General features: G+C 34.9%; 1 protein-coding gene across 1 annotated transcript in view; it reads left to right on the top strand.

Moving 5' to 3' along the window:
- The window catches only part of LOC138317579 (RNA polymerase II-associated protein 1-like), a 35,309-nt gene extending 24,402 nt beyond the window's left edge, over positions 1-10,907 (top strand). The window contains 9 exon segments of the mRNA XM_069259351.1: positions 11-147; positions 1,126-1,323; positions 2,037-2,162; positions 2,495-2,525; positions 4,189-4,330; positions 8,222-8,354; positions 8,566-8,731; positions 9,239-9,460; positions 10,261-10,907. Coding sequence (XP_069115452.1) covers positions 11-147; positions 1,126-1,323; positions 2,037-2,162; positions 2,495-2,525; positions 4,189-4,330; positions 8,222-8,354; positions 8,566-8,731; positions 9,239-9,460; positions 10,261-10,443 — 1,338 coding nt within the window. The 3' untranslated portion in view covers positions 10,444-10,907.
- The last annotated feature ends 634 nt before the right edge of the window (positions 10,908-11,541 follow it).

Here is an 11,541-nt window from a genome sequence, read left to right as displayed (position 1 = left end):
TGCATTGTAGGAGCCAGGACAGTTGAACCTTGACCTTTCTGTGATACAAAGATTGACCTTGACCTTGCTGACCCGACTTCACTATGGCTGTGAACATTTAGTCCACGACCTTTTGTCTACGACGCTGTTTAGTCCTAAGTTATGGAGGTAGGGTATTGTTGAACCTAATTTTAGACTCATTGTTATTGTATATATAGGTTACCTCTATGGTGGTAGGTTTGTCTCTTCTGCCCGAAAAGACGAGATTTTTGAAGGTGAAAAGACGGAAATTAAAAGTGCGAATTAGTGTCCACCTCTATCATGTTTGACTTTTTGTCTTTTCATGGCGAAAAAACAAAATTTAAGGTTTATTAATTTTCAGGACATATAAATTTCATCTTTTTGGGACGAAAAGTCGAAATGGCACAAGTCAGCTACCATATATCCCTGATATTCAATACAGTGGACCTCTTTTTCAAATTCAGTTGACCATTGTATTTCGAATATTGTGACATTAAAAGACAATTTTGATAAATTATTCTATAACCAGGAAAAAAAATCTACCAAACATTTGATTCAATTTATCATCTGTGTTAATTAATTTCTGTAAAGTCGTATTCTTAGTTATGAAAAGGCATTTCTAATCCATCTAGTTGACACAGATGCTTTAAACACTTCCTTTTGATTGAAATGCTGTTAATTGAATGATGTTTTAAAATAAATTTTGTTTGGAATTTCATATGTCTATAACGAAAAGAGTAGGGTGAGTTGTTAAAACGATACAGCGATATACAGCATGTTTGTGTATCGATATTTGATACACTGCCAAAAACCGATATGTATCGGTATATTGATATATTGATCCAGCCCTATTGTACAGTATACTGTAAACCACCTTTTATTCCTGTGCGATTTACTTTTGTGAATTTTGCAATCCAAGTAAATTCGGGATAGTTTATCTCCTTGAATTAATATTTACATCATCTATGTTGATAGAAAGTATCATACAATTTTGAAATCTGCAAATATTAATATTTGTGAAATTGTTTTGAAATGGAAATCTTGAAATTTAATAGCTGCGAAAGAAAGTTGGTTTGCGGTGATAAATATGTAAAATGTACTGCATATAAATTTTGCGTCTTACAGACTAGATGGAGATGAGGAAGCGCATGGGGCTCTCGCTGACCTCAGACTGTCAGATAGACAACAAATGACACAAGTCACCAGTGATGCCCCTGTCCCAAACAAAGACCTAATACAGCAATGTCATGTCCGATTAAACACATATCGAGCAACCTACCTTAAGTCCTTCAGTCACAGTGAGGGAATGGTGCACAGGTCAAGGTGAGACAATATTTCTTTTTAAAACTATTGTTGTGAGAAAATATATATATAAAAATAGAACTGTAACAGGTACAAAATTTTCGCCCTTGGTACCCAACTGTTGCAACCCGACCCGTACCCTGTGGCCCGTACTTTATGAATGTAATGGATCAGAACATACCACAATGATAGTTAGATCAACAAATGACACATTCTCCTTGTACAAAATCATCAACCTTAAGAACTCTTTCAATGTTTACAATATCATAATTATATCCTCTGCAAGGAATTTAAGTGGGGGGGATATACTGGAATCTGGTTGTCCATCTGTCTGTAGACAAAACTTTATCTGGCGAACTCCTGCTAAACTACTTGAAAGATTTTTAGAAATTTGAACCCTGACATACTGTGACATTAAGGGGAGTAATTACTAAATTTGTGCAGCAGGGGTATTAGTCGTCCATTCTGGCGACATTTCTAATTTGAACTGTCATGTAATATCCAGAAGATATAAACGATACTGATATATAACTTCAAAATACACCAGGTTGGAAAATGTTATCAAAGAGAACAGAAAAAAAATGGTTAGAATTTAGAAATTTCGAATAGATTTAACTGTTTAGGCTGGTGGGCTTCCTTCATACTTACCATTGCAAGTAGCCTTTAAAGTTATAAGTGCTGTAATTTTCAAATCAAGAAGAGCTATTCAGAATCCATTGTCTTATTTGTTGTAGGTATTGTATGACCATGACCCCACTCCAGACACAGAAGTTTTTCAGTCCTCGGTGTGGCGAGTGTTTGATGCCGTACGACTGGATGTTTGTGCCCCTGATTGACCTGTACAATCAATTCACCTCAGTGTAAGTTATTTGATGGAACGTCAGGGGACCTTAGGGAGACCAAAGCACTGACATAGAAGGACTATGGTACTGGCTTAGGGGATTATAGCATTGGTTTAGGGGGTTTGGTTTGTTTAGTTTTACGTCCTATTTACAGCCAGGGTCATGTAAGGACGTGCCAGGTTTGTTGGTGGAGGAAAGCCGGAGTACCCGGAGAAAAACCAGCGGTCAGTACCTGGCAACTGCCCCACATGGGATTCGAACCCGCATCCCAGAGGTGGAGGGCTTGTGGTAATATGTCGGGACATCTTAACCACTCGGCCACCGCGGCCAGGGGGGACATAGCATTATAGAGTTGGAGATATTCAAAATGGTGTTTCTGCCGTTTTTACTATATTATTTGATATATTTGTTGTATATAGGGTTGTAGATGTTCGGAATGGCCTTTTGCCCAGTTGTTACTATATATTTGATAAATTTGTTGTATATAGGGTTGTAGATGTTCAGAATGGCCTTTTGCCCTGTTTTTACTATATTATTTGATAATTTTGTGGTATATTGTGGTGGAGATGTTCAGAATGGCCTTTGTTTGCCTGAGTGGAGCTGTTACTATATTATTTGATATATTTGTTGTATATATAGTGGTGGAGATGTTACTATATTATTTGATATATTTGTTGTATATATAGTGGTGGAGATGTTACTATATTATTTGATATATTTGTTGTATATAGTGGTGGAGATGTTACTATATTATTTGATATATTTGTGTTGTATATAGTGGTGGAGATGTTACTATATTATTTGATATATTTGTTGTATATAGTGGTGGAGATGTTACTATATTATTTGATATATTTGTTGTATATATAGTGGTGGAGATGTTACTATATTATTTGATATATTTGTTGTATATAGTGGTGGAGCTGTTACTATATTATTTGATATATTTGTTGTTATATCAGTGGTGGAGATGTAACTATATTATTTGATATATTTGTTGTATATAGTGGTGGAGCTGTTACTATATTATTTGATATATTTGTTGTATATAGTGGTGGAGCTGTTACTATATTATTTGATATATTTGTTGTATATATAGTGGTGGAGATGTTACTATATTATTTGATATATTTGTTGTATATATAGTGGTGGAGATGTTACTATATTATTTGATATATTTGTTGTATATAGTGGTGGAGATGTAAACTATAATTATTTGATATATATCTGTGTTGTATATAGTGGCCTTCTGATGCCCTGTTTTTACTATATTATTTGATATATTTGTTGTATATATAGTGGTGGAGCTGTTACTATATTATTTGATATATTTGTTGTATATATAGTGGTGGAGATGTTACTATATTATTTGATATATTTGTTGTATATATAGTGGTGGAGCTGTTACTATATTATTTGATATATTTGTGTTGTATATAGTGGTGGAGATGTTACTATATATTATTTGATATATTTGTTGTATATAGTGGTGTAGAGATGTTTGTGTTTTACTATATTATTTGATATATTTGTGTGTTGTATTAGTGGTGGAGATGTTACTATATTATTTGATATATTTGTTGTATATATAGTGGTGGAGCTGTTACTATATTATTTGATATATTTGTTTGTATATAGTGGTGGAGATGTTACTATATTATTTGATATATTTGTTGTATATATAGTGGTGGAGATGTTACTATATTATTTGATATATTTGTGTTGTATATAGTGGTGGAGATGTTACTATATTATTTGATATATTTGTGTTGTATATAGTGGTGGAGATGTTACTATATTATTTGATATATTTGTTGTATATATAGTGGTGGAGCTGTTACTATATTATTTGATATATTTGTGTTGTATATAGTGGTGGAGATGTTACTATATTATTTGATATATTTGTTGTATATATAGTGGTGGAGATGTTACTATATTATTTGATATATTTGTTGTTATATATAGTGTGGGAGCTGTTACTATATTATTTGATATATTTGGTTGTATATAGTGATGTTACTATATTTGTTTGTATATTTAGTGGTGGAGATGTTACTATATTATTGATATATTTGTCAGTGTTCTACAATGGATTTACCTGCTGGAAATTTGTCAGGGAGACAAGATGGATGCCATCTCTGTCACACTTAAAGTGTCGCGTATCATGTGTACATTTCTGACAGGTAAGTAAGTGAGAGAGACAAGATGGATGCCATCTCTGTCACACTAAAAGTGTCGCGTATCATGTGTACATTTCTGACAGGTTAGTAAGTGAGAGGAACAAGATGGACGCCATCTCTGTCACACTAAAAGTGTCGCGTATCATGTGTACATTTCTGACAGGTAAGTAAGTGAGAGAGACAAGATGGATGCCATCTCTGTCACACTTAAAGTGTCACGTATCATGTGTACATTTCTGACAGGTAAGTAAGTGAGAGAGACAAGATGGATGCCATCTCTGTCACGCTTAAAGTGTCGCGTATCATGTGTACATTTCTGACAGGTAAGTAAGGTGAGAGAGACAAGATGGACGCCATCTCTGTCACATTAAAAGTGTCACGTATCATGTGTACATTTCTCATGGGTGAGTATGTCTGTGAGAGAGACAAGATGGACGCCATCTCTGTCACATTAAAAGTGTCATGTATCATGTGTACATTTCTTACGGACGAGTATGTCTGTGAGAGAGACAAGAAGGACGCCATCTCTGTCACATTAAAAGTGTCGCGTATCATGTGTACATTTCTCACAATGAGTATGTCTGTGAGAGAGACGAGATGGACGCCATCTCTGTCACATTAAAAGTGTCGCTTTTCATGTGTACATTTCTTACGGGCGAATATACCTGTGAGAGAGACAAGATGGACGCCATCACCATCTATTAAAAGTGTCGCTTATCATATGTACATTTCTTATGGGTGAGTATGTTTGTGAGGGAAAGAAGATGGACGCCAATAACCTGGTAAATATGCTTGTCCATGGTCTATATCTTATGTTTAGAGTCACTGGAAGTTTTCATAATTGTGTTAAGAGGATCCATCTTGGTAAAGTGATATGTCGCATTCAAAATTTTCACTTCGACCTTTATTTTTATATTTGACCACAATTTTAAGAATTAAAAAAAAACATTATCTATGCTCTATCACTTATATTATACCACACAGGAACTTCATTTTTGGTAAATATCCCCATCTAAGTGTGTCCTTGTGTTATGTACTAAAACTAGGTCAGGGTGACCTACATTTTGACCTTTTACCTGCTTCTAAGAAAAGGCTTGTCAGAAATGTATTTCCCGCAAACTGTATTTTCCAGTATCATATCTTGTTAACAATGACAACCCGTTGTCTTGAATATTTGAAGAAGTCTATTGGGTGTCTTGCCTTTCATACCGAAAATTTGAATACAAGTATACTACAATTACCTTATGTATCATATTAGGATATTTGGGAATTTGGTATCCATACGGGAATATTCAGCATTTGTTTAAGCTCAAACATGCTTGATTTAAAAATTATTTATAACAAACATGCTTATAGAAAATTCATGGTTGTAACATAGTTAATTCAATTCATTTCTCGTCATGTTCCCTATAAGATGTTTGCAATATGTATAACAAAGTACAGTCAAAACTCATTATCTCAAAATTGCTTGACTCAAAATTCCTGTTGAGTCGTATTAATTTTGAAGTCCCGTTTGTTCTCCTTCTTTGTTTTTCAAAATCTGATGACTCAAATTTCGATGAATCAAAACTCTGTTTGGGTATAAGTTTTTTTGACGTTTTAAAAAAAATCCAAAAACATCTGAAAACATATAACCAAAATGATTTAATGCAAACCTTATAAGTATGAAAATCACAATAATATGAAGATTACGGTAAAAAGAATGTACCTGGCTGTAATAGTCATAAGATAACGACATTCAAAACCAAGTTCTGATCAAACCTAATGACATTACATTAGTCGAATTCTGAATGAGTGATTTATTTTTGTTGTTCCATTGAATTTCGAGATAACGAGTTTCAACTATGTACCTATCTGTATTTTCATATTACAGAGTTATCTGCCCTTGTGGAATGGTATTGATTGTGATGTCATGTGTTTTCAAGCATAACGTCATACTTTTCAGAGAAAACAACGTGAAATGTGCTCACAAAATGATGACTTATCAAATGATACCTACGCAAGGGAGCTAATACTCTTTAATATGCAAAGACGGAAAGATGAAGTGATATCATTGTTCCCCAGAGATTCATTATAGCCGTGTTTTACTGTAGTAAACAAACATCAGCAGGAAACAGAAGTTACAGGGGGCTTCCGAGGGGATTTTTAGGTCACCTGAGACGAAGTCTCAAGTGACCTTTTCTAATCGCCTTTTGTCCGTCGTCGTGCGTCGTCCGTTGTGTGTTCGTAAACAATTTACATTTTCGACTTCTCTTCAAAACCGCTGAAGCAATTTCAATGAAATTTTGCACAAACCTTCTAAGGCATACGGCCAATCAAAATTGTGAATTATATGACCCCCACCCCCCAGGGGGCTGTGGGAGGGGCCAAAAGGGGTAAAATTGACTAAAATTTCAAAAATCTTCTCCTCCACTCACAGATGTGGTAGAATCAAATACTCTTCATAGATAGAAAGGTCTCAAGGCCCTCTACAAAAATTGTGAATTATATGACCCTGGAGTCTCAGGTTTCCCCCTGGGGAGGGGGTTAAGTTTACTATAGTTTATATAGTGAAAACACATTTTGGAGCATTACTTGGTCATTTATAATAGAAAATTAGTCAAATGTTGTCAGAATTATCCCTATGAAATGGCCATTGAATTCTATTAACAAATTTTCCATGACTGACTCCCAGGGGCCTTAGGGGTGGGGCCAAAAGGGGTCAAATAGGCTAAAACTTCAAAAATCTTCTTCTAAAATTCTGGAACTGGTAGAATCAAATACTCTTCATAGATGGAAAGGTCTTAAGGTCATTTACAAAAATTGTGAATTATATGACCCTGGGGTCTCATGTTTCATAGGAAATTAGTAAAACTGGGTTAGAATGTTTAGCCTGAGATAGCATTTTATCGTCATAACCATATTGGTCCTGGCGGACCTCCAGGGGCCTTAGAGGCGGGGCCAAAAAAGGGTCAAATAGGCTAAAACTTCAAAAATCTTCTTCTGAATTCACAGATTTGATGGAACCTGATACTCTTCATAGATTGGAAGGTCTTAAGGCCCTTTACAAAAGTGTGAATCTCATCGCCCTGGGATCTCAGATTTTCCCCTGGGTAGGGCGTCAAATTTACTATAGTTTATATAGGAAAAACACATTTATGAACATTATTTGCTTTGTTTTCATTGGAAATTAGTCAAACTGGGTTAGAATTATTAGCCTGAAATAGAATTTAACACCATATCCATATTTGTCCAGGCCTCAGGCCGACCCCCAGGGGCCAGAGGGGCGGGGCCAAAAGGGGTCAAATAGGCTAAAACTTCAAAAATCTTTTTCTGAATTCACAGATTTGATGGAACCAAATAATCTTCATAGATAAATAAGTGAAATTTATAAAATCACTGACATTGACAGACTTCTTATTTGGTTTTGTTGTTTAACATTGGCAAAGCAAATTGGAATTTTAAGCATAAGGTTTGATAACATAAAACACTATCAAAATGAAAAACAAAAAAATAAAAAATTCTAATAGGTTCAACTTTAAAGTTTATTCTAATTCGTAAATACTTTTTACAGATTTGAACCAACTTCGCAATGCTTTTCTGTAGCAGCACACAGGTGACCGTCAAGGCCTCTTGGGCCTCTTGTTTACTTTATTCTTCTAAATACTGTCAACAAATGCTGTACTATTATCTAAATAAAGGATCTTGCATGAGTGGCTATGTAATATGAAAATTATCAACCTGATATCAAATTACTCGTATACATATTATATAGTAAAGAGTGTAAGATACTATTTATCACGTCTAAGCTACTTGTAACGTCATAATAGTGTTAATAGTGTTATTACATATGTGTCTTACAATACTAATGACATGGCTGGACGTGGCAGTTATGTGATAATTGTTTATTTGTAGGTAACGACCTTTTCCTTGATGGTACTGTTCACTGTTACCTAGAGGCCTTACTTCAACGATACACCACGCCAGCTCTTTTACAGAAACTGAATTTTGAGGAGGAGATTCCAGGATTGGTGTCATTTTATGACTTGTAAGTCTTTTTTCTACCTTCAGAAAAACAATACTTAATTATACATCTGTACATTGATTCCACCTTCTAGAGATATATTATACAGTTGTTGACTGGGGTTGAGGGCAACAGATGAGTTGTTGGACCTTACGACAAATGTTGCCCGAGGCCTCTGTTTACTTTATTAACACCATAATGAGACCATGTGACTATAATTCCATTCTTGTTACAGATATGTGGCCCTACTACAGCACTACGAGGCGGTGTCCTTTGGGGACTCGTTGTTTGGTTGCTACCTACTTCTCCCACTACAACAAAAACATGCATTACAGCTGAGGAAATCTATTTGGGTGGAATATACAGGGGTTCTTAGGACATTGTACCTTCCTGTGAAAGAGGTCAGAAATTTTATTGGCTATATATTCAGATAAGTTGTATGTTTCTACGTGAACTCTCAATTGTCTATGACATACTATAGAAAATCTGAGAAGATGTTTCACGTTTAAATTGGATATTTTGCTATTTTCATAGATTTCAATTTGTATTATCTGATATTGTTTGCATGTTTTTTGTTGTATTAATTTTTTTTTCCAAATTTGTAATGTAAGAGACTTCTGGACAATTTTGATTTTACAACATAGATATCCAAGATTGTTTCATTTGTAATTATTTATAGATGCTCCTCCACTGAGAAATGGTATTTTTATCGATTTAAAACAGGAGCAGGCAGTTTAGTATTTTTCTTGAGTTTCCTTTGTAATTTTTCATTACAAATGTCATGTACTATTATGAGATAAATGACAAGCCTATGCTGCGTCATAAGTTTAACATGAATAAGAAGGTATGAATTTTTAAAGAAGAGTTCTTTCCCTTTAAACTGTTTTTCTATGTCTTGATGTTGATAGTTGCTGATTCCCATAGAGGGTTTTCTTGTCCCAGAAGAGACGGACGTTGAGTTGATCAGACTTTATGTGGAGGGGTTGTTGTCCGGGCGTGTCCAACCACGATGGTGTCCTGTACTCTATCTCACAGCAGTTCATCATGTTAATAGATTTTGCTACACTCAGGACGGACAACACACACAGCTCAAAAAACAAATGCTCCGCGAAATACTCAAGAGCCAACAGGTATGTCCTTGATCCTCACAAGTTATAATATAATTGTCATCAACCAACTCAAAAAGCAATGTATTTCTGTACTCCAATCATTACATTCAAAAATCAAAGGACGATATGCCATTGTCAAAATGAAATAATTTTGTATTTTTTAAAGGCATCTTACAGATGGGGGCACGGTGGCCGAGTGGTTAAAATCTCTCAACATATTACCACAAGCCCTCCACCTTTGGGATGTGAGTTTGAATCTCATGTCAGGCAGTCACCAGGTACTGACTGCTGGTTGGTGGTTTTTCTCCTGGTACTCCAGGTTTCCTCCATCAACAAACCTGGCACGTCCCTACTTGACCCTGGCTGTTAATAGGTTGTTAAACTAATAAAACCTAAACTCTTACAGATTCTCTGTCAATGTACATGTACTACAAAGTGAAGCTGGACTTTGGCAAATTCGTCCGTAAGCAAAATTCAATTGTAGATGTAACAGGCCCTTTGACAAAAAATGTGGGAAACATCTAATACTGTATTCGACCCAATAAGTGCTCCAATCCCGACAAACAGAACTCCCCCTTTTTGATGCTTCTATTTTACTTACTTTGAATTAAATGCTGACTGAAAATATGAAAACTTTGTTGGTTTTCTTACTAATATCTTTTGAAGATTGATTTATGACTTACTTTGTAGAATAATTTTATGAAAGGAAAGTCTTAATTGTCTCTATTAAGAGCCCCCTGAGTTGCTTAATTTTTTTTAAGGGCGCTTATTTAGTCAAATACAGTATTACAATGTTTTTGTTTGTTTTTTTTCTGTTCCAGGAAGTAAAACAACATATACTCTACTACAAAACAGCCAATGTCAATCAAAGCTACGGGATGGAGCTTTATGGAACTTTGCCACCATTACGTCAAAAACTCTTACTTCAACTGGAACAAAACTGAAATAAATCAGAGTATGAATGTGTTATTAGCAAGAAGAAATTACTCCATGATATTTCATAACATTTCACTGTGGCCAAGTCACAGTGGCCAAATAGAGTGAAATCATGAAAAGTCCTGTGATAAATAGCTTTAAACTTAGGCCAAGAGACCACGCCTCGTGATCATGAACCAATCTTAAGTCCAAAACTCTTTTAAGATTAGACTTAGCAAATCAAAGATGACAAAAAAGTAATTTTTGATTAGCTAAGTCTTAACTTAAGTCTAAGATTATTTCATGATCCTTGAACCCTATATTAAGGCATGTGTCACATAAGAATTTGTTTATGTGAAGGACCTTCACCTTCATTTAAATTTGCCAAGGTCAAGGATGCTGTATTTATTTTGTAGCGTAATCCAAATAGCAGATGAGTGATTACCGGACAAATTGACAGTGCTTGTGGCATCAGTAGTGACTGTGATGGTTATGATTTTAATATAAAAAATAAAAACTGATATTCTTTAATAAACAACGCTTGTTAAAGAAATGGTGATTAGCTTGTGTTTAAATCCAGAACCCAGTTGTTCAAAGGATGTAGCTTAAAGGGACAATTCATTCTACGAGAACATTAAAATTTGTATATATATCGGAAAACCCCCAGTTCTATTGGAAATTAGATCAGTTGGTTTTACTGTGATATGTCAGAAAATCCCATGGTGGTGAAATGCGTGTGAAATGTTCAAACTCACTCGCTGTCCGCCATTACACATTGTGGTCGAATATCTTGTATGCCGAACGCAGTCCCTTGCTCCTAGAGTAATGCTACTTTTGTCTAGAACTGTTCAAATCGCTCTGACAGAAGTATGTTTACATTATTAGGTGAATTGTCTTGCCTAAAAAATCATTATATCACCTCCACAGTGGTTATGTAGTTCATTTGTTTAACGTGTGTGACTTTCGCCCGGATATTGGTACAGCATACATATTGTACCTGCTTAATCGTATTGATCAACGATTTGTAATTACTACGGTATCCGTTAAAATACTAAACAATGACGTGGAATTTCTCAATATCTTATATGTTTCATAAGAAATGTAGAACAATAAATTTATGCCATATTTTGCTTCTTGGTTATGTAAAAGAATTAGCCTGAGTGAATTGTCCCTTTAATTAAATGATT

The sequence above is a fragment of the Argopecten irradians genome, chromosome 3 (assembly GCF_041381155.1).
Source record: "Argopecten irradians isolate NY chromosome 3, Ai_NY, whole genome shotgun sequence".
Classification (NCBI taxonomy): Eukaryota; Metazoa; Mollusca; class Bivalvia; order Pectinida; family Pectinidae; genus Argopecten; species Argopecten irradians.
Note: the sequence above shows the minus strand (reverse complement) of the source record. Positions and strands in the feature narration are given on the sequence as shown.